The sequence below is a fragment of the Topomyia yanbarensis genome, unplaced genomic scaffold, assembly GCF_030247195.1.
Source record: "Topomyia yanbarensis strain Yona2022 unplaced genomic scaffold, ASM3024719v1 HiC_scaffold_68, whole genome shotgun sequence".
In the NCBI taxonomy this organism is placed as follows: domain Eukaryota; kingdom Metazoa; phylum Arthropoda; class Insecta; order Diptera; family Culicidae; genus Topomyia; species Topomyia yanbarensis.
Window position 1 is genome coordinate 73,033 of NW_026683913.1, and position 21,794 is coordinate 94,826.

General features: G+C 39.7%; 1 protein-coding gene across 1 annotated transcript in view; it reads right to left on the reverse strand.

Annotated features, from left to right (window-relative positions):
* Positions 1-3,200: 3,200 nt before the first annotated feature.
* The window catches only part of LOC131696073 (uncharacterized), a gene marked incomplete at its 3' end in the record, with an annotated part of 41,691 nt that continues 23,097 nt past the window's right edge, over positions 3,201-21,794 (reverse strand). The window contains exon 3 of the mRNA XM_058984604.1: positions 3,201-3,929. Coding sequence (XP_058840587.1) covers positions 3,201-3,929 — 729 coding nt within the window. The remainder of the gene's footprint in view (positions 3,930-21,794) is intronic.

Here is a 21,794-nt window from a genome sequence, read left to right on the forward strand (position 1 = left end):
GGTGCAGCACTCATCGCTCCACTACTCTCCCCACGGGGGGGAGACCTCGCCAAACCACCTCTTGCGAAGGGGTTTGGCACCTCCGTCTGTTTGTTTTTATTTTTATTTGCCTCCATGTATAGTCCCACGAGTAGCGCGAGAAATATATGTCCGCCACGCCAGAGCTCCGCATTAGCGTGGTAAGGGACGCTTACTGTGGGGGTTGCCCAGGTACCCCACAGGCTCCGTTAACGATCGAGCATCTTTTTCACCCCCTCGATCACTCATCCCTCGGCACGGGTCGCTTCACGCCTTGGAATTGGGGTTATGCCCTACCTTGCTTTACGTGGTGATCTCGGCCCGGATCATCACAACCATCCTCCTTTACCAGGGCTTTGGACCTGTAGCTCTGGTTCTCAATAGTTCCATGTACGTATGTTATTACAGACATGCTACTATTATTACATTAGCCTGTGTGCAATGATGAAACCGGCCGATTGCCCACAAAGCTGTTGAACAATGTTTGCAAACACAGCCCACAGAAAAAGTCAATCCACGGCGATCCGATAGTTTGGGCTGGTGTAAAGTATGAAAAAACACAAAACATAAGGTGTAATGCTACCAACCATATTGAAGCTGTTGTCTGTCAGATATTCTTTAGCACTGATGCACGCAATATGCTTGAAGATGTTTGCAATACTTCGAATCCCCTCAACCTAGGAGAGGGGGAGCTACTAGGTTAATGATATGGCGGAAACAAACACATTATCTTGTCAGATGACGTCATTTTATTATATTTGGCTGAACTGAGTAATTACGGTAATTATGGTGATAGCATGTAAAACCACTGTGTAACACTTGTGTAACACCGAATACTCACGATGGTGATCGCGTAAATGGGACTACTTACAAACAGCACACAGTGAAACAATGACAAAACCTTTGTTAAATACAGAATCAACTTATACTGAATGTACTGTTAGAGGATGTAGCTTAATGTTACAATGCGTTACAATTTATACTTCCATCGCGGCATTTTCCCCATGCGCGTTTTTTTGGAAGGGGTCCACGGTCGGAAAACTATCTCCCGCAATTTTTGACCTAGAGCCAAAAACTTAAATTTTTCTGATTTCTTTTGACAATAGGAAGCAACGTACGCCGAAAATGTCTTAAAATCGACACAAAAATGCTAATTTAAAAAAAAATTAAGGAATAAAAAATTAAAATCCAACGTACGTCACTTGAGATATCAATTTCAAATATACTGTGAAAATTTCAAAGCAATCAAAAATCATTTGTTCGAGTTACATTTCCGGTCAGCTCAAAAAAAGTGGTTTCGAGAAAAATGCGGTTAAAGTTTTAAGAACACTCGAGGTTTACACAAGAGGTGTTGCGGCAGTTGTTTTTACAATGGAATTGTGTTTACCATGAAATCTTTATTGAGAAAACTCCTGGAGATGAAAACAAAAATAAATAGTGTTATCTAGGTTGTGTTATCTATATAATCTAGGTAGTCACAGCTGTCGATTAGAGCATCATGTATTTTCTTTGCTGTGGTGTGGGCAATCGTGTGCGCATCTGCAAGCCGCTGAACGATAATTGATGGAATAGGGGGTCCGGGGTGCTCATTTTGCAAAAAAGTGGTGTGCGTCTTGAAAATATCTGTGTTTTCACCCAAACAAAAATCATTCCATAAAATAGGGGCCTCAAGCTTTCCAAAATATGTTCCTGGTATTTTTTCAATTTTATTTTTTACTTTAATCACGGTTTTTACCATTTTAATTATTTTTGCTTTGAGGATGCCAAAAAATGAAATACGTTATATCTCCTTTCAAAAAAAAAACTGCGTAATAAGATTTATCTGTCAAAATTATTTTTTTACTTTAACGACATTCAATTAGATAGAGATTACTGGGTAGGGAAAGTTATGAAAATTAGAGCCATAGTACTCAAGTGAAAGCAAGGATGTGAAGTAAACAGATCGGAAAACTAGAAGTGGCAGGGTCATTAGAACAGGCTTAAATTCTGTCTTCTGCTGATGAGGGTCGAGCTTGGGCAGCATAACTACGAATCACCCGAGTTCACCAGCATGTGTCTTGCCATAGACAGACTTGTCAATCTTTACCGTGACAACCGACTTAAACAGGGCGACATTGCCTGTCTCGTCTGCAATTGTAGTGTGTGATTCTGACGGGGAGCCCTTCCCTGGATGATGATTGCGCTCTATAGCTCCAGTAGGACAACTCTCGAAAAAAATAACATGTTAGCCGAATCGAGTTCACGTTCCCTTTTACTGAGGGTTTAAATGGGCCTTTGAGTAAAAACTTCCAATAAAGTAAACCGCATAAATCAAGAGATTACCAAAGCTTTTTTCAGAATTCCCACGTATTCCCTATCCACGTTTCATTAATGCTTTACTTCAAATCTGCAAAAGAGCACTATCTATCTCGTCAAGAATTGGGTCTCGTCTACTACGTCGTCTACGTTTGACTTTAAAAAATAAGACAAGTTTCATTCCTATAGCTCACAAACCATTAGTAGGTCCAAATTCAAATATACCCTTCTTTGAACTTAGTTTTTATTATATTCCTTTTCATAAGTATATGTCCACAACTGAAAAGATATTGATTAAGTTGAGTTTAGAATTCAATCAATTAGAATCCCAGGTTTCCATCACTGTTCAAGTCATTTAACTGTCCATAAGTTACTGTGAACAGTAGCCTATCTATATTGACTACTCTACAAATGCAAAAGCAATAATTCAGTAGAAATAATTTCAAAAACACAATGGTACACCAAGTTGGTGCTCCCAACACGTAGTAATATCAAATTCAAGAAAAACACCTTAATTCCCAAATCACTTGCACTCAGTACGTTCTGTTATTAAATAGAGCAACTAAATGAATAACATCGTTACGCTTCAGTGGTAAACCAATTCATCAAGACAGTTGCACCGAAGCCTATCACTAAATATACACATAGCTCTATAGTATATTACTATTCTACATCAATACAAGAAATTCAATCAACTCAAATTGTGCGTGTCATCTGGATCGAGCATTGCCAAGCAAATGCGAATTTCCTTTTTCGATTCGTAACTTAACCTAGTCTTATTTTTCCAATTGACTGCATATGCGAAGAACGTTTCCAATCAATCAAAGTGCAACCACATTAAGGATGGTGAGTATTAATAACAGAATTGAGATGGATTAACGACTTACCGGTAATTGAGAGCGTTGCGAATGTTGTACTCCCGGAAGGAATCATTCCGCAGCGATTTTTCCAACTCGATCTTATCCAACTGGGCGACACGTTTACGAATGCTGGTACATTCGCGCGATTTCGTTTTACGATTCCACTCTTTATCGGTCAGCTTCTCACCATCATCACTATCGTCGATCATTTTCGAATTACTTCCACCGACACTTGACACGGGCGTGCCTAATGGCACATTGACACTTTCCACGACACTTTCAAAGACACCATCCGTTGATGGTAATCTGGTTGATTCACTTGTATCACCAAACGCACTTCCATTTTCACTATCTGTATCATTGGTGAGCAAAGTGATTTCGACCGAACTGGCCAAGCCTTCGTTACTGGTCACGTCCGTTGTTTCATTGCCATCAATCCTCGCCTGGCGACGATAACGAGTTGAGGAAGACTCATAACCACCGTTCTCGTTACCATCCTCATCCTCATCACTGCTAGTAATCCGTCGCAAATATCGAACTATCATATGCTCCAAAGTGTTCCGCAGAGAGCTACGTTTATCCTTCGTGGTTCGCGGCACGCTGGCTACTTGCACTGCACCGACGGATGGACTAGTTTCCTCGATAAGCCGCCTATTTTCATGGTTTCGTCTCAATGTGTGGAGAAATCGTTCACCAGCTTCCTTTTCCTCCAACGTCAGTTTGTCTACCTTTCGAGAGGAAAACGAACGGGTGATGCTGTGAATGAATAAATAAAACCATTTTAAAATATTTTGCGGAACAATTTCAGAATAATAAAACTATGACAGGCAAAACACATTGAATGTTGAGCAACCAGAATGTATTCTCCATCTGATAAAAATCACGGATCAAATGCAATAGAACATGGAGTACACCGATCGAAAAAAAACGCACGTGATAGTTATTCTTTTGCGGATGTGACACACTTAAAATGTGATCCAGCAACTGCGGACGAAGAAAATAAACGAGCATTCGCTCAAAAGGGAATCTTTCCTGGATAAAGAAAAATCAAGGGTTTTTATTCCTACATCACATCTACTCGTGGAAGCTTATATATATGCATTCCGACTAAAGAGCTGACTTCCCGCGTTGTCACACCGACAACATATTCTACTCATGCTCGCACGTGATTTGAATATTATTTAGATTTCCATTCAATAATAAGAAACAGTACCTAGCATCAAATCGTTGCAGTTACTACCATTGCCAGTGTTTGTGTTTGGTATACAAAAGCAATGTCTCTATCCTTGTACACATCGTTGTTCAATCAAATTATATAAAATTAAACACACACAGAAAGCCCTGGTTGTTGGGCCGAGAGAATGTTCATCCCAATCGGTCTTCACACCAATCACCCTCATTGCTATTGGAAACACGTATTTAAATGCCTAATTTCAATTCTCGCCTTCTAATTGTGTGGCGGCACCTTGAATTGTTCTATCTAATACTGTAACATTAAAGTGACACCGCACGAAAAGACCGCGACATCGATTAACTGTACATTGCATTGAGAATGTGTACTGCTACCTAATCAGTATCGGTTTAATTAACATGAGGGGTGGCATCCTCGCGATGCATTTCCGGTATTGTCGGTAGATTTCTATAGGTGTAGGGTACATTTTAAAACCATGTAGCGCACTGGAACATATAGCACAATTTACGTAGTTTTGTTGTAAGTCTTTCTTTATCAACGCGAAAGTTTCCTCCAGAGAGGACCACCCTAGTGGATGAGTGCGAATAATTAACGTTACAGTTTGGTATTTATGTTTTCAACAGTCCAATTTTGTTTTTTAGTCCGGTGGGAGGGGGTATGATAAATCGTGACATGTTGTGATATATAGAGGAAGAGGAGTAAGCTAAAACCTTACGTTACATGGGGGTAGGAGGAGTCAATTTTTAGTAATTTTTGCGTTACGTAATTCACGAATGGTCCCTAAATAGATTAAGTAGTGTAACACATTTAGATTTCTTCTAAAAATTCACGCAACCTTTTAAGAGTTTTTCCAGGTGTGCGGCTGTGTGTGTGTGTTTGTGTGCGTGTGTGTCTCTTTGCCTCACCATGTGTGTGTTTTTTCTTATTCAACCAAAAAACATTCTGAACTCAGGAAATGGGGTTAGGCCGCCGCCACGACCCGCTAAAATAACTACGCTTGCCACCTAGGCTGATTCCTCTCCGACACTACCTAACGGCACTACTTCAACGAGTTAGTTCCTTCAGCAGGGTTACAGAACCACTCCCCAACACACAATTTCTGTATGGCAGTACGAAAGTTAGCTTTGGGTCGAGCATTAGTGCTCTTCCCCTAGCAGGAAAATTTGGGCAGACAAATCCAGATTGTCCAATTTACTGAGCCCTTCGACTCCCTTGTGCCATTCAGCACCACAACTTCTTGGGCCCTTTGGCTCCCTGTCCACTGCCATTAAGAACCGCAACTCCTTTAAGCATTTTGGCTCCCTTTTCGTGTCGTATACCACCATCTTCTCGTTGACCCATTCAGCTCCCGACTTGTTCGCGAACTAAACGGTCTAGGCCCCGACAGTGAACCTAGCCTACTCCGATAGAGAATTCCCCGGCGAGAGAAGTTCTCCTGAAACCGAGCCAACCGGCCAGGTGCTGACGTCAGTTCGGCGATTCAGATGAAGCAGGGCGTCAGGTTCGCTGGTATCCTGACGACCCGCGACTGGTGGTGTCTCGTCGCGATCCACACTCAGTCTAGCCACCGACGGTGAATGCAGCTGACGCTGACGGAAAGTTCCCCAGCGAAAGAAGTTCTCCCGATACCAATTCTTCTTTGGCTTTCGGTATAGTTCTCTCGGGCCAAGCGGAAGGGTGTCGTGGTCGATCCGGCGATACCGGGTGGAGTGTGGCGTCCGGTCCGCTGGCGCCCAGACGACCCATACTCGGTGCTCTGTCGCAGTATACTCGACTAGTCCCCGGCAGTGGATCTAGCCTACTCCAGCGAAGAATTCCCCGGCGGTTATTGCTCTCCCCGAACCGTTGCTCGCTGTTCATCACGCCATTTCCGCTGCACGGCGATCACTATCTGCGTACTGTCCAGTACTCCTGCTTCAAGCATCTCTCTGCGCGTCACTTCTCCGAGATTCGTAGATTCGAAGACCACATGCTCCAGTGTCTTCTCGACGTTCTCACACTCCGGAAGCAACGGTAAAGATACTTTCTGAACCCGAACCGATGAAGATACTTCCTGAAGCAATCGTGGCTCGACAGGAGCTGTGTCAGGTGAAAATTCCTCCTTTCTATAGACCCATGTCGACAGATTTAGGATGAACCGATAGGTCTAGCTTCATTTCTCCGTATTGCCGTGCCTTCTTAGCACTGTCCAAATTGCCTCCATTGACTATACTCCTTTACGATATACGAACTGCATCTTGAACACTTCGCGCTCGCCTTCCGTGCATTTCGTCAGCCTGTTAAGGATGATTCTTTTAAGGAGTATTCAGAGTGTATCCAGCAAACCTATACGCCTATACGAGGCCGGATCGCCCAGTGGATTTCACAAGCTTCTGTACCTTCCGCATTTCGAGGGAGTTGCCTTCATCTAGACAATTCTGAAGAATCCTGAACATATCCGGGAATGGTAGGATCGCAACGATTATCTTGAGCTTACCCAGGCGCATTTCAACTGGCGTCGACGAGCCCTTCATTTTCGCCAGCACGACTCGGTATGCGTCGCCCCCTTGATTAACGTCTACTTCTCGGCACAGCTCCTTGTGGCAATTTGACTTTCTAAGCTTATATCCCGTTTTAAAACGGCCCTGTATTCCCGAAACGTCGACTTGCGCTTCTCTATATCCGGCTTCGAAATTGCTCTTTGAGTCCGCCTTCTGGCTTTTAGACTAGCAGCATGTAACATACTGAGCGTGCACCAGTAAGCTGGACGCCGTCTATTGCGTGATTTCAGTCTTCTTGGCATTGTGGTGTCACAAGCCGTCACAATCCTTCTTGGAAGATCAACTGCATCCACGTCCTCGGACCCACTGTCCAGCCAAAGTGCCTCCACGAAGAGGTCTTTGTTAATGGCTTTCGTCTTCCGCTTTCGCTCGCCGGTCATCCTTCTCCGTGCTGCAGCAGGTACACGGTAGCGAGTCTTGTGGTCGCTATGGGTTACTTTTCACCTGCTCTCCAGTCCATGCTGAACTGCACCGCTGTCCACCTTGGAGGTGCGTAACAGCTGCACATGAAGACGCCGTTGATTTTGGCGACCACGAAGCCTTCGTACGAACGTTCTACCACTTCTTGAATGGAGAATCTACCCATAACTTGTATTTCAACTGTTCCCGTTCTATCCGCCACTCAGTTACCGTTACTAGGTGGGACTCAATATGGTTCAGCAATCAAAGCGACGTCACACATAGCTTCTGTCGAAGACTGTCACAACAGTGGTTGTGCGGAGTCACAGTGATTCAGATTCATCTAGGTTATCTCCATTACCGTTGGCTTGCAGTCGCCCTCGTAGGCAAGGCATTTAAAGCCACCCGTCTGATGGTCGTTATCGTTCGCTGGAGTGAAAAGTAAGTACTTCGGTTTCTCCGTACAGTCCCTCGCAAAACGATCTGTCTCTCGCATTTATAGCATATCCTGAATCTATTCGGGCCTTTGCAAGCCCCTGCCAAATGTCAAAACCCCAAACAATTAAAGAATTTCTCAGCTTGTTTATTCACTCGTGGGGCGACTCTCAATGGGCATCTCGACCCTCGACCCGTAGTTTTGCCTTACTCCAGCCCCTTTTATTGGTAAACTGTAAACGAATCATCGCAAAACACACGACCGTCTTCCGTATCCCTTCTTTTACCGAACGTCATATGCACGTCGCCCAGGTCGCACTGTACCTTCGGTGCACTTCTCAGTTTGTCTACTGTCGTGATCTCATCCAGGTCCTTGCACACAATCACTATCTCCGGGCTTGAGGACTTCTGCCTATTCACCCAGTGATTTGGTCATAGTTTCCTGTATACTCGAGCTGTTAATCGTGGAATCCTCCTTAAACTCGAAGAGCATCTCACCTTTTTAAAAACGCCAGGTTCTCACCACGTGTTCATCCAAATCCCTCAGCTCAGGATCCTGTTTAATCTTCTTGAGGAGCGCGTCATTAGCTTTAATGAGCACGGCTTCTCTCTTCTGAAGAGCCGGAGATTTTTTTCTTTCCTCTTTTACTTCACTTTTCTACCCTCCTTGCGCTTCTGCTGTTTCCTTTGTTTCTCCTTTCGGCCTACAACGGTACTCCAGCTTTCTCCTTGTTGAATGACGTCCTTCCCTTCGACAGTAAGGGCGCCCTTGCGCGTCTTCCATTTGAGTCCGCCTGGTCTTCCATCTCCGGACGAGGATCTTGCCCTCTTTGGAGTCATGGACACTGGTGTGCTCTCCACTTCATCTAACTTTTCTTTCTTCTGCTTCGTGGTGGGGGGAGCCTTAACCGACGCCAATGCACGCTAAACTACATCAGCCCTCAACGTTGCCATGTCATACTCCTTCACAGCAGACACTAGCGCATTTGGGACTTTTTCTCCTTAATGTCCTTACGGACATTGCTTCTCGCATCCACAAACTTGTAAAGCACTTCACTGTCACTATTTTTGGCTTCGGTGGGGTATTGCTCACCCCGCTATACTCAGGCTGCGGCTACTGTTGTTGCCAGTGCTATTGTTGCTTCTGCGACTGTTGCAGTTGCTTCTCCTCCTCCTGCTTTTGCTGAATAACTTCAGCTGCTGGTGGTGGTGGCGACCTCACTAAACCACCCCTTTCAAACGGATTAGCCGCGTCTACTCCGTATGTGTTGGTTTCTTGCTCTTTCTCCATTTTGTTGGGTCTCTACTCTGGGCCGCTGTATCAACACAGAGTCGCCTCTTGTGTGTCATTGTCGCCCATGGTGATCTATGCGAGCAGGTAGGTCATACTAGAGTTGACACTACCCGCCATGGAGAATAGTGTTCAGAGCCGGATCGGCGTAAAATCAGGAATGTTTTTTATCCAAACTCAGTACCACCAACTATTGGTAACGATTTTTGTACGTACCCATCAATGTTATGTTATGTTATGTCCACGAAGCAATGGTGAATATTTTAACAGATTCGGTTTATTAAAGAAAATAAATAAATATGTTTTGTCATTGCCTTCATTTTGTCAACCAAAAATACACCAAAGGGGCTGATAAAAACAAGTCTTCGGTGTAATCGATTTTTTGTGTGTTAAGATTTTAGTTGATCTGCTGCTCGTGATCGCTGCAAAAAAACCTCATCTTAAAATGACGGGGTTGTGTGGTAAGGCCCATAACTTCACCAATTATTAATTCTTCTAAACAAATGTTGTTTTTTTCACTGAGAAATGTACTATAACTTTGATGTAATGAGATCATGGCTATACACCCAAAAAATCTAAAAGTTCCGCTTTTTTTCGCAGAAAGGACTATAACCCCTTGAGGGCAATTCAGTTTTTCCATATATAATGCAAAAACTTAGATATTTGATCCGCTAAGCATTAGTAATAATTCGATTGTCCGATTGTTTCATCTAATTTAGGAAAAGAAAATAGCGTTGCTCTTGATTTCATTTTTACTTCAGAGATTTCTGACAAAGGTTCTATTCCATGCTGATTTGGTAGTTTTTCCCACTGCCCCATGTAGTGTGTGTTATCAAAAACATCGCAAAACATCATAAACGTTCTCAACCGATATCATATTCGAAGAGAGAATTTTGACAGTTAAAAGGAATGTCTAATCACTCTGTTAACTGGATTAAAAACGTTTTACTGTAAACGATTCAATCCAAACGTGATACATCTCATTAATCCAAACATCGATGTTGCATACTTTTCCTCAGTGAGCGAAAAAAAATGGAGACTTGAATTTAGTCCCTTAATATGAAATGGTAATTTGTTCCAATTTTGCTACGACTTGTCAGCTCTCCAAAGCTGTGGAAAGCAACATGAGAAAGAATCTGCGAGACAACAAACTGTAGCAGTAGCAAAATATCGAAAAAACATTATCAAGTTCAAGGTTATACTTTGCTGTTATCTTTGTTAGGGACCATTCAAAAATTACGAACGTGAAAATTGCTCTAAATTGACTCCTCCCATACAAAAAAAATGCCATCAATTCCTTTAATCCTAGTACCATTTTAGCTTATGTCACAACAAGTCACATTTTTTCGTACCCCCTATAAAAGGATTACGTAATTTGTGAACGGTTCCATTATGTTGTATCTCCATGCTCCGAGGCAGCTTTCGCGAATTGGGCGAAACAACTACCTACCTACTAGACGATGCTAAGTCATTATTTACTCATTTATAATACTCTTGGTGTCACAAGCAAGGCATGTTTCTAGGAAGCAGCTCCACAAAGTAGCCAATAAATTAGCTAGGAAAACGTTACCCAGAAAGTTCAAAGCCTGTTTACCAAAACATCCGCCGGTGAACGACACCTTAGCATATTACCACGGATAACCGACGTTTAGGCTAGAACCAAATGTATTTAACCCTTTATCTGACGATGTATATACTTTAAGACGTTCGTATGTATTTTCAGAGAAATGATTTAAAAACCTGCAAAAACAATTTATATTGTATGGCCAAATTTAATGTACAAATATAAATTCCGTTAGCTTTTCAAGTAAATAAGGAAACTACATTGGAAAAATTTAAAGGTATGCATGTATGTATCATATATTTATCACTGCCAAGTAGGGGAAACCGAGAAGAGTTCAAGCAAAGCCAATTTCTAGCAAGGAATTTTGCAAAAATGCGCAGATTTTTAACGACTTGGTTTCGCTAGTAATGGGCATTGTTGAACTCTCCTCTATTTCAACTCTCCTCGGTTTCCCCTACGCGATAAACAGCATACTTAGGTAAAATATCTAAATTGCTACCTTGTCCAGAATGAATACCTTTAACATTTGCAGTTATCAATTAAGTAGTACTTTTACTTCTAATTGAATTATTTGTATCTATAGATATAGGAAGTATATCGATTCTGATATTTTGGTTATTTACGAACATTTCTTCTTTGGATACTTGACAATATATTATATACATTTAATACATTCGAATACATTACAAAACTCAAGAAGTTAAAGTGCTATAAAGAAAGACTATGCAGTGTGTAGGGCCGAGTTTCAAATACCATTCGACTTCGGTCGTCGATATCAAAAATGTCTGTGTTTAGGTGTATGTGTAATTTAAACTTAAATAGTTTTCTTAAAGTTGGCTGACCCGATTTGCACAAACTTATGCCATTTTCGTTTTTAACAGTGCACTACACCGTACAGTGATCACCTTCCATACAAAAGTCGGACAAAACATCAAAGTGACCCGAATTTGATGAAAACTTCACATTGGGGTAATTTGGTGGCGCTAAATACATATTTGAAGTTAATTTTTAATTCTTTTTGCCTCAAAATTTTGACTATAAGAATGGTTCGAAAATGTAATATTTACGAATATATTTTTTACATTTCTTATAAAAGAAATGTATAGAATTCGCTCAAACTTTCAAGATTTTTTCCGAGGCCCGGAGGGCCGAGTCTTATATACCAATCGACTCATCTCGACGATTTGGGACAATGTCTGTGTGTGTGTGTGTGTCTGTGTGTGTGTGTATGTAACGGACAAATTCTCATTCGTGTTTCTCAGCAATGGCTGAACCGATCTTATCCAAACCAATTTTGAATGAAAGAACTAAAAAACAGTATGAACGCTATTAATTTGTTTTTGATTCTGATGTTTAGTTTCCAAGATATAAATGTTTGAATGCGTAAAAAAGGCGTTTTTTGCAGTTTTTCTAAATTATCTGCCGAAATTGACAATATAGATTAACAATTTATATGTTTTTAGACAGCTTTAACGAATACCTTTCGAACAAGCTATAGATTTTTGAAATCGGACTATTATCAAAAGAGATATTCAATATTAAATGCGGACGAAAGATTTTTATCATTTCCCATTGCCAGAAATATGACCAAAAACATGTAATCTATTATTAACGCCAAAACGGCTTATTTTAGGTCAATAGTATCTTCGGAGAATTTAATGGAGGCAATATGCCCTTTCTTTTGGTATTGTGCTTTTGCTGATTAATCCCCCTATGAGTGAGATATTTTCACAAATTTTCGTGGAAGTGATTATATCGAAATGATGCCTTCAGCAAATTTGTAGCTCTTACTTTTGCGAATAACTTTACTGAAGACTTCAAATATCTATTTTGAATACTTTAAAAGTTATGGCTTATTGTTTGGGGATTACTCTTTGTCGCCTATTTATTGTTCAATATAGTAATAATCCATTGAAATAAGCCAAACATTATTTCGATAAAACGAATTTCGTGTTTCATTTTTCTATCTACAACCGCTAGAAATAATCACCGAATACTTCCAAGTTGTCTGGAAGGAACTTGATAACTTATCAGTGCAAAAATGTTCATTTGTGCTAACCTTCTGACTGCCATTTTTCTAACTTATGACCATCGGATCGATCTGAAACATATCGGAAAATGAAAAGCGAAGTAAATAACTCCAAGCAACGGCGTAGCCAAGAGAAGGTTTTGGGGTTTTACACCATACAACCCCCCCCCCCCACTCAAATTTATTTTCAAATTGAGCTCGTTTTTGTATAGATGTACTGTAATAAGGGTCTTTATTTAATAGGATGCGAAGTTAAAATTGATTTAATGTCTATGAAACATAGAACAGCTCACCAAAAAAATGCATAACTTTCAACATTTGCTAAAAATGTTTTTGCCTTTCTCATTCACTCTAAAATTCGTCAATCTAATCCCGAACCGGAGGGCCGAGTGTCATATGCCAATCGACTGAGATCGTCGAGATCGAAAAATGTCTGTGTGTGTATGTATGTGTGTGTATGTGTGTATGTGGAAAAAATGTGACCTCTGTTTCTCAGAGATGGCTGGACCGATTTGCACAAACTTAGTCTCAAATGAAAGGTACAACCTTCCCATGCTATTGAATTTTTTATTGATTGGACTTCCGGTTCCGGAGTTACGAGTTGAAGAGTGCAATCACACAGCAAATTCCCATATAAACTGAATTGAAAAAAATTCAAAATCAAATTTGTATTTTTGATGCCAAATGACTTTAAAATGCATGAAACATTGAGATGTTTGACAAAAATTGACTTTTTTGGACTTTGGTACATTTTTGCCTTTCTCATATAGAAAGGTTATGCAATCACTCTAAAAATCGTCAATCATACCGGCCCGGAGGGAGTATGCAGTGAGGGGTTGCTACTTTAAAATTACAACTAGTTTAAAATTTCTTAACAAGTTGAAAATTTTCGGCAGGACCTGGACCTCCCGGATATTTCTCCATGATCCGCCGCTGGTTTCAAGCGATGTTTCAGTATCACATGGTATCTCAAGATCGTGGCTGTCGATCCATTGTATGTATGTGCAAATCGTACTGAACATGAAATATTCATTTCCACCATTGTATTGAACATAACCAGCCATGTAATCGTAGTCTGGACAAATGAGACAAGCACAATTGCACCACTAGGTGGATTAAAACAGGTTTTTATTTTGGGAATGCGTCGAGTTGAGACGAAAACGTAATATGATTAATAACGAGGATAACACTTTCCGAATGTAGAGAGAAATTTATGAAAAATGACGATTTCCATTCGACTCTAGCAGGTCCTGATCGATTTTGATGGGAATTTGATTTTTGTTGTATGACCAATTATATGTATAGGTCAAAAACAGTAATTTAAGGTCAAGATAACATCATTTTGAAACCGCCAATTTCGGAGGTTTAGTATCTTCGATGAGTTTTACAAACGTTAAACAGCGCATCATTTGATAAAATTATTTTGACGGTATATCGTCCAAGAAGTATTTATGGTGACTTTTCTCAGGTCTCAACAAATTCGCTAAAGACACGAACTCTGTTACTATTTTCTGAAAAATTAATTCTGCATAATTTTAAAACTTTAAAAATTACGGTTTCGGAATTATGCCGTTTGGACAGAATGATCGATTATCACCAAACTCCAACTAAACCGAATTTCTGGCTACGCCGCTGACTTCAAGTAAGTAGAAACAAAGTCGTTCTACACTCGTTCACAAGAAACTTCTTCGAATGCTGAATATCTATTATAATACATTGAAACCCCGATTTTATCATCCAAATATGAACATATGTTTGATGGGCTCTAGCAGACGAATAAGACTGAATTCGAGTAAATTCTTTCTTGAGCATGTTTTCCTTATCATGAAGATGGAAATATGCAAAAATAAAAAGTTCATCATAATCAGAAATAATTATCAGACTACATCAAGGGACGGGAAGAATATTTTAACAGTTTCAGTTTATTATAAAGAAAAAAATTGCCCGATTTAGTCAATGTCCCCATTTTATCAGCCTAAAATACACCATGAGATTGATAAAAATGGGTCTTTATTGCATTTCATTTTCGGGGATTTTTTTATTGCATCGAACTACAACAATTTTTAGGTAGCTTTCAAGGGGTTATTTTATAGATTTCTTCCAAAATTTGGCGAACCTATTCCAATTCGTATACCAATTAATTGGTATACTTAAGGGTTTATATGTTGCAGATAGAGAAAATACTGAAATTTTCAGCTTTTTTCATACACAATATTACGAAAGCTTATTAAACAATTTTTCCTAATATGTTTGTGAAAATTATAAACTATTTGAAATTTTTTAATAGTTTTATTTTTTATTTAACCGTGATTTTTTAATAAATAGTGACCATCGCTTCACAACGTAGTCTATTTTTCATGGCTTGCGGTGAGCAAGATCTCTCGAATTGCTGAACTGAAAATTATGGAATAGAAATTGATTTTTAGTATTCTTTACAGATTTAACTCGCCGCGCAGATGGCTCTGAATTAGATCCGCTGGTGCCCTAAGACGATTTCGCTAGATTTTCAGAGCACTGTGCACCCAGTGCATTAACGCAAGTGACGGAAGGTTATCGAAAAGATTCGTGAAAATGAAAATTCCAGTAATGATGATGATTTTCCCAAACGATTCGTTTTCGAGAGGTTTTTATTTGTTCTTTGGCATTAGGATTAGCGATAATAATTCAAATCAAGGATACTGGGAGACTGGGAAGTCACCTTTAGAAAAAGTCGATGTCGAAGTAAAATTTGAAACTATGCACGCATGCACTTCAGAGATAGCGTGATATCAGGAGCTGCGATTTCATTTCAACGCTTTTTTGTGAAAAGGGCGATAATTACAAATGTAAACATAAGGCTTTTTTCATACATGCGAATAAGGGATTTGAAACGCAACAAATTAACCTAAAAATTTTGATTCTACGATATTGCTTTCTTAAACTACAACAAAAAATACAACGGGCGAAACTGTATTTTTGTTTTTTTATTTAAAGTTTCGCCCTCCACGCTCCATGCAAACAAACAGGGCGATACTTTTTTTGCTAGCAGTTTAGAGGCGAAACTGTTATTTTCCTTTTTTTTGGATTATCAAGCTGATACCAGCTGTAAATAGTAACAATGATCGCTATTGAAAAAACCCGGACGAAATCGGCGGTGTAAAACGGTAGTTATTGTAAAAAAACGTGAGGGCGATACTTCAATGCTGATAGGTGGGACCGAAAAAGTAAACAATCGCCAAAGGGGCGATACTATCATTTTGTCAATTTCAATAGCAAAAACAAATTTTAATTTAATAATTTTAAATACTTTATGAAGTTTTGGGTTTCGATCACTGAATCATGCAATCTAGGATGTAAAAAACACAATAGTTCTTAAATAGGAAATAAAACCAAGTCTGGAAATATTCACTGTTGATTTTCTTTGAATGGTATCACTGCTAGTATCGCCCTTTTTAAGAAAAAGCGTTGATTTCTTAGTTCGCAGTCGCATTGGAAATTTGAGTAAAATATAAACTTCAAATCGATTCAAAAAAAAATTCGATTTTTTTGGCTCAGTACAATATATAACCCCTTTAGGAAAATTCAGTTTTCCCACCACAATTTAGATATTTTATTAACAGAGCATTAACAAAAATTCGTTGGTATGTCTATTTTATGGGCCATTTTTTCGCTTTCCCATTGATTTGGTTTGAGATTTCTAGCACTGATGTTGTCCTATGCTGATTTGAGCGATTCTCTGAGTCTTGCCACAATCCCATGTAGTATGTGTTATCAAAAACATCGCGAAGCATCAAGTTATAAATGTTCTCAAAAGATATAATATCCGAAGAGTGATAAGAGTTATAAGAAATGTCTCATCACACTGTTAGGTGGATTAAAAGCGTTTTTAATGAAAAATTTGGTGCAGTGAATTTTTGGCAGAATATACATTTTTTCAATTGTGGATAATGCTGAGAGACATTTATAAAATACTAGCTGATACTCATCGCGCGTTGCTGCGACTTTCAACAAAATAGGAGCAAAACACAATTTGTTCCGAAGCGCCATCTGTCGGGCAGAAACTCCTCAACCAATAGCACACAAACACGAATTTAGCCCCTCTCTTTTTATTTCTCGTTTTTAGAAGTTTCCTCCTGCCTTGTGGAACCGATCAGCTCCAGAGTGCCACTATGTAACCGCCGCCGCCCTTACCACTACGGAAACTGAAGCGAGTGCGGCTCGAGGTCCGATAACTTTTGAAGGATTCCCCGCGGGTCCGAAGAATACCATCCGCCAATCCGACCTACTAGACTGAGGCGCTAATTTGTTTCGCTGATCTCCCGATTGCCCGAAAGTTGCAAGTTTTGCTCTTCTCTCCAGGTCACCATCTACGCCTTCTCTCCCCTGTCCTTGATACAACTGCTTCTACACCGATTTTGGAAACAAGCCTCCCTCTGAATATCTTGACCAAGCATAAGTCTCCGGTAAAAAAGTTTAAATTTGTATTCCGTATTCCTAGTTTTAAGATAGTTGTAATTTTACCTCTTTGTTAAAACTATTGTCCCCTATTTTGTAAATAGAATTGTATCCCTAGTTTTAAAACACCTGTAAATTTTTTCATAAATATTTGTTCCTTCTTTTGTGTACCAAATTTTATTGTTAGTTTTAAGATAACTGTAAATATTTCCTAAAAAACTATTACTAATGAATTCCTTGTTTTAAAATTTTTCGAAAAAAAAAATCTTTTGGCCCCTCTCTTGTATATAGAAACTTATTTCTAGTCTTAAGATAGCTGTACAATTTTTCTCTTTTATAAAAAAAATATTTCAACATTGTAACCTCCTAGTTTTAAAATATCCAAAATGTAAAAACAAAAGAATTTGGCACCGCCAAGCTATCGCATTTGTGCCTATCAAATAAACGAAATGAATAAAAAAAAGCACACAAACATGCTCCAGAACAAATGCCTACTATGTATAAATTTTGACGACCATCGATTAAGCCGTTTGGGAGTCCATAAATCAAATACATACAAGCATTGACTTTTATATATATAGAAAGATAGATAGATATTATGGACTCTGGGTAATCAAGCACTACCATGCGTCTCCTTCAAACATATCATGAAAAAACATCTTTTTTCATATTTTGGGGCAGAAAGGGGCTGAACGAGACATTAATTTTCGGAAAGTACACTAATTTTCAAGTGTCATTAACTACAAGCGATCTTTCAGAACTGTTTAAAAAAAGTGCAGCCATTTTGAACATTATTATTTGAATTTAATGCTCTATTTATTATTTATTATTTGTTCTTCATATCAGAGCGAGAAGAAAAGCTTGTATCGACTAAATTATAAGTCTAATCTATGTTATTAAAATGAAATTCATTTGAAAGGTTATTATCTTTCAAATGAATTTCATTTCAATAGCATAGGTTCCAAGACAATTTTTTCCATAATTGAACATCCATTTCACCTTTGAAGTTCTGTAAAAAATCTAACTTTCGTCCTCAAGATTTAATAATTTGAGAAGACTCTATTAAAACAATAGAAAAAAAACCTGTTTTAATCCACCTAGAGGTGCAATTGTGCCTTTCTCATTTCTCCAAACTATGATTTAATAGCTGGTTCGTACAATATAACATTATGGAAATGTCTTTCATTCTTATACCACTTGGTAAGTATATATAAGAGCACCTTTCTGCATTCATCGCGGTGTCGGTTTGAATCGGAGTTTTCTATGTGATCGCACTCCACAACCCGTAACTCCGGAACCGGAAGTCGGATGGAGATGGAATTTAATATCAGTTTCTGGGGACGCAACACCTTTCATTTGAGACTAAGTTGATCAAATCGGTCTAGCTATTTTCGAGAAACCAATATAACCGTTATTCTGAATTTGGATGCTTCCGGATCTGTCGATGGTGGCCAGTGTGGCCAAAGAGACTTTGAATGACTGTTGGTGACCTAGATCTACAAATTCAACAGTTGTGTTTACATTTTGGAAAAATTTATCTTTTTACATTCATCGCAGAATTCGTTAGAATCGGGATTTGCTGCGTGATCGTACGTATCACCTTGTAATTCAGGAACCAGAACTCGGATCCGCACAAAATTCAGCAGCAGCTGATGGACCTTTCATTTAAAATCAAGTTTGTCAAAATTGGTTCAGAAAATTCCGAGAAACCGATGTGGACAAATCAACAATTTTTGTATACATACTCTTCAACTCGTAATCCGAAACAAGATGTCGGTTGAAAATGAAATTCAATAGCAACCTATGGGAATATTATACCTTTCATTTGAATCTTAGTTTGTAAAAATCGGTTCAGCCATCTCCGAGAAACCGATGTGGACATTTTGTTAACAAATCCGCACATACACACATACATATATACATACATACACACATACATACACACATATATTTTGCGATCTCGGCGAACTGAGTTGAATGTTATATGAGACTCGGCCCTCCGGGCCTCGGTTAGAAAGTCGGTTTTTGGAGCAATTGCATAACCTTTCTATATGAGAAAGGCAAAAGAATAATATTTAATTAGCTTAATCAGCATGAGTTCAATGTTATCTTCATGTGATTATATTTTGAAATGTTGGTGGAATGGGTTTGAAAGTGGAGGGAATGGGGGGTTAGTAGAGTGGGAGTGGAGGATGCGTCAGAAATCCTTCATCTTATTTTGGTATACGGGGTGGATGAAGGAAATGCGGGCGTGAGGGTGGTCCAAGGGGAGGGGAGTGATGAAGGAGGGAGGTGTAAGGGTAACGAGTGGGGGGAGGGGCGGCGACGCAATACTCAACTGCATATTTTGCCTTCCATTTGAGACTTGGTTTGAGAAAATCGGTTCAGTCATCACCGAAGAACCGATGTGACTTTAATTGTGGAATATGCCCGGAATTCCGGACTTCCGGAATCGTTGATAGTGGACAATATATTCAAAGAATGTTTGATTGGCAATCAGTGATCTAGATCTGCGATTAGAAGTAATTTGGTGACCATTTCAATAGTTTTTAGCCTCTGAGGTATTACGATTGTACCGATTTATATGGAAAATTCCAGTGTATCCTTACTAACACCCCTGTAACTCCGGAAGCAAGAGTCAGAACCGAATGAAATTCAGCAGCAGTCAATGGCATTACTGTATCTTTCATTTGAAATCAAGTTTGTAAAAATCGGTAGAGAATTCGTTGTGGAATAGGTGTGATATTAGCTTAGGAACTTGGCGGGTTCCCCGGGGGCGTCATGAACCGCCATAGGTGGCCAATGTGGTCAAAGCTGCTTTGATTGATCATTAGTGATCCATACCCGCAAACTAGAGTAATGTTACATCAATTTTAATATGTTTTACATCATTTGAACATCATGGTGGTACCAGTTTATATGGGAATTTGCTATGTGACCGCACTCTTTAACCCGTAACTCCGGAACCAGAAGTCGGATCAACTAAAAATTCAATAGCAGCTTATGGGAGCGTTATACCTTTCAGATGAAACTAAGTTTGCGAAAATCGGTTCAGCCATCTCTGAGAAAATTGTGTGAGTTTAAATGACACACACATACGCACACACACATGCACACACACATACACACATACATACATACACACACAGACATTTGCCGATCTCGACGAACTGAATCGAATGGTGTATGACACTCGGCCCTCCGGGCCTCGATTAAAAAGTCGATTTTTACAGTGATTACATAGCCTTTCTTTATATGAGAAAGACAAAAAGATAAATCATAAAAAATCCAAAATAAAATTCTGATGTTTTGTGAGGCTGAAGACACTGTGCACCGGTGTAGTCGGTGCTACACCCATTCAAAGTTGGGTGTAATCAGTCTATCTCTTTTTTTGCACTACATCAGTTTAACGGCAAGTGAACACGAAAATGCTATTAGTTTCAAACGAACAGAATACCGCTCTTATAGGCTGCTATTGATTTATTGTCGTTCGAAGTTTCGGTTCTGGAGTTACGATTTAAAGAGTGCGATCACACAGTAAATTTCCATATATTGCATTTACAAGTCTAGATCATTAATGGCTTTTTTTGGTTCAGTGTATTCCTACCGATTAGTTGTTTACATAAATCGCTTCAACTATTTTTACTTTTTGACGAGATTTGTGAAATTTTTATCGTTGTTCATCGTGTTAATCGACCGAGAATTTTGTTTTTAACATTGTTATTGTGCAGTGTGAAAGTGTCTCCTGTTTGCTTTTGTGTTGCGAAAAAACCAGCGAAGAACGCAATTGAGTGAACTTCTGTGATTTAACCACTAAAACTTTCCACCGAACGCAGCGCCATCTGGTACATATGCAATGTGGGAAACTACTTAACAAGCCGTTTTTTGAAAAAACTTGCGGAAAACCCAAATTTATTTTGGATGTGCAATGAATGTGTCAAGCTGATGAAGTTTGCTGGCTTTCGCGACACCGTTTCTTCGCTTGGATGTGTTATCGCTGCTATCGCTGGAAAAACGGATGACGTCTGTGCTGAACTAAAGGCTGAGTTATCCAAAAATAACCAACAAATTTCGCGACTCGCTAGAAAGGTTTCAACAGCTACTCCAGTCTGGCCAAACTCCGGATCCTCTCGACCACCTCAGAAACGTCGTCGCGAGGATGGCCCTGATCCGAGCAATATTCTTGTTGGTCATCGAACGCTAGTCGATAATAGCAACATTGTTACGGTTCCCCCTCCCGCGCCGTTGCTCTGGATGTATTTTTCCCGATTTCAACCTAGCGTTAGCAAAGAGACTGTCGAAAAAATGTCTAAAGAAGGATTAAATTGTAACGAGGAGATAAAGGTTATTCCACTTGTCAAAAAAAGCATAGACGTCAGTCCTTTGAACTGCATATCCTTCAAAGTTGGAGTTCCCCCAAAGTACCGTGATGCAGCTCTTAACCCTGATACATGGCCGCAAGGCATCCTGTTCAGGGAATTTGAGGACAGCCGTACACAGCACATTTGGAGCCTCTAGTTCTGCACAACGATTGGCCATGCCACTATACCAAGCTACACCGTCCTTGTGAATGAGTATCGATGCCGATCGCATACTGGGATGGAAGCCCTCGATCCCCTCGCTACACTCCCCCTTGCCGATAGCGTTCAGCAGTCGTCTCGGAGCTGTAAGTGTGGGTGGAGAAAGGGTCTTCCAAGCCGCCTTTCTCGGCAAGTATTATACATATTGTAACGATAC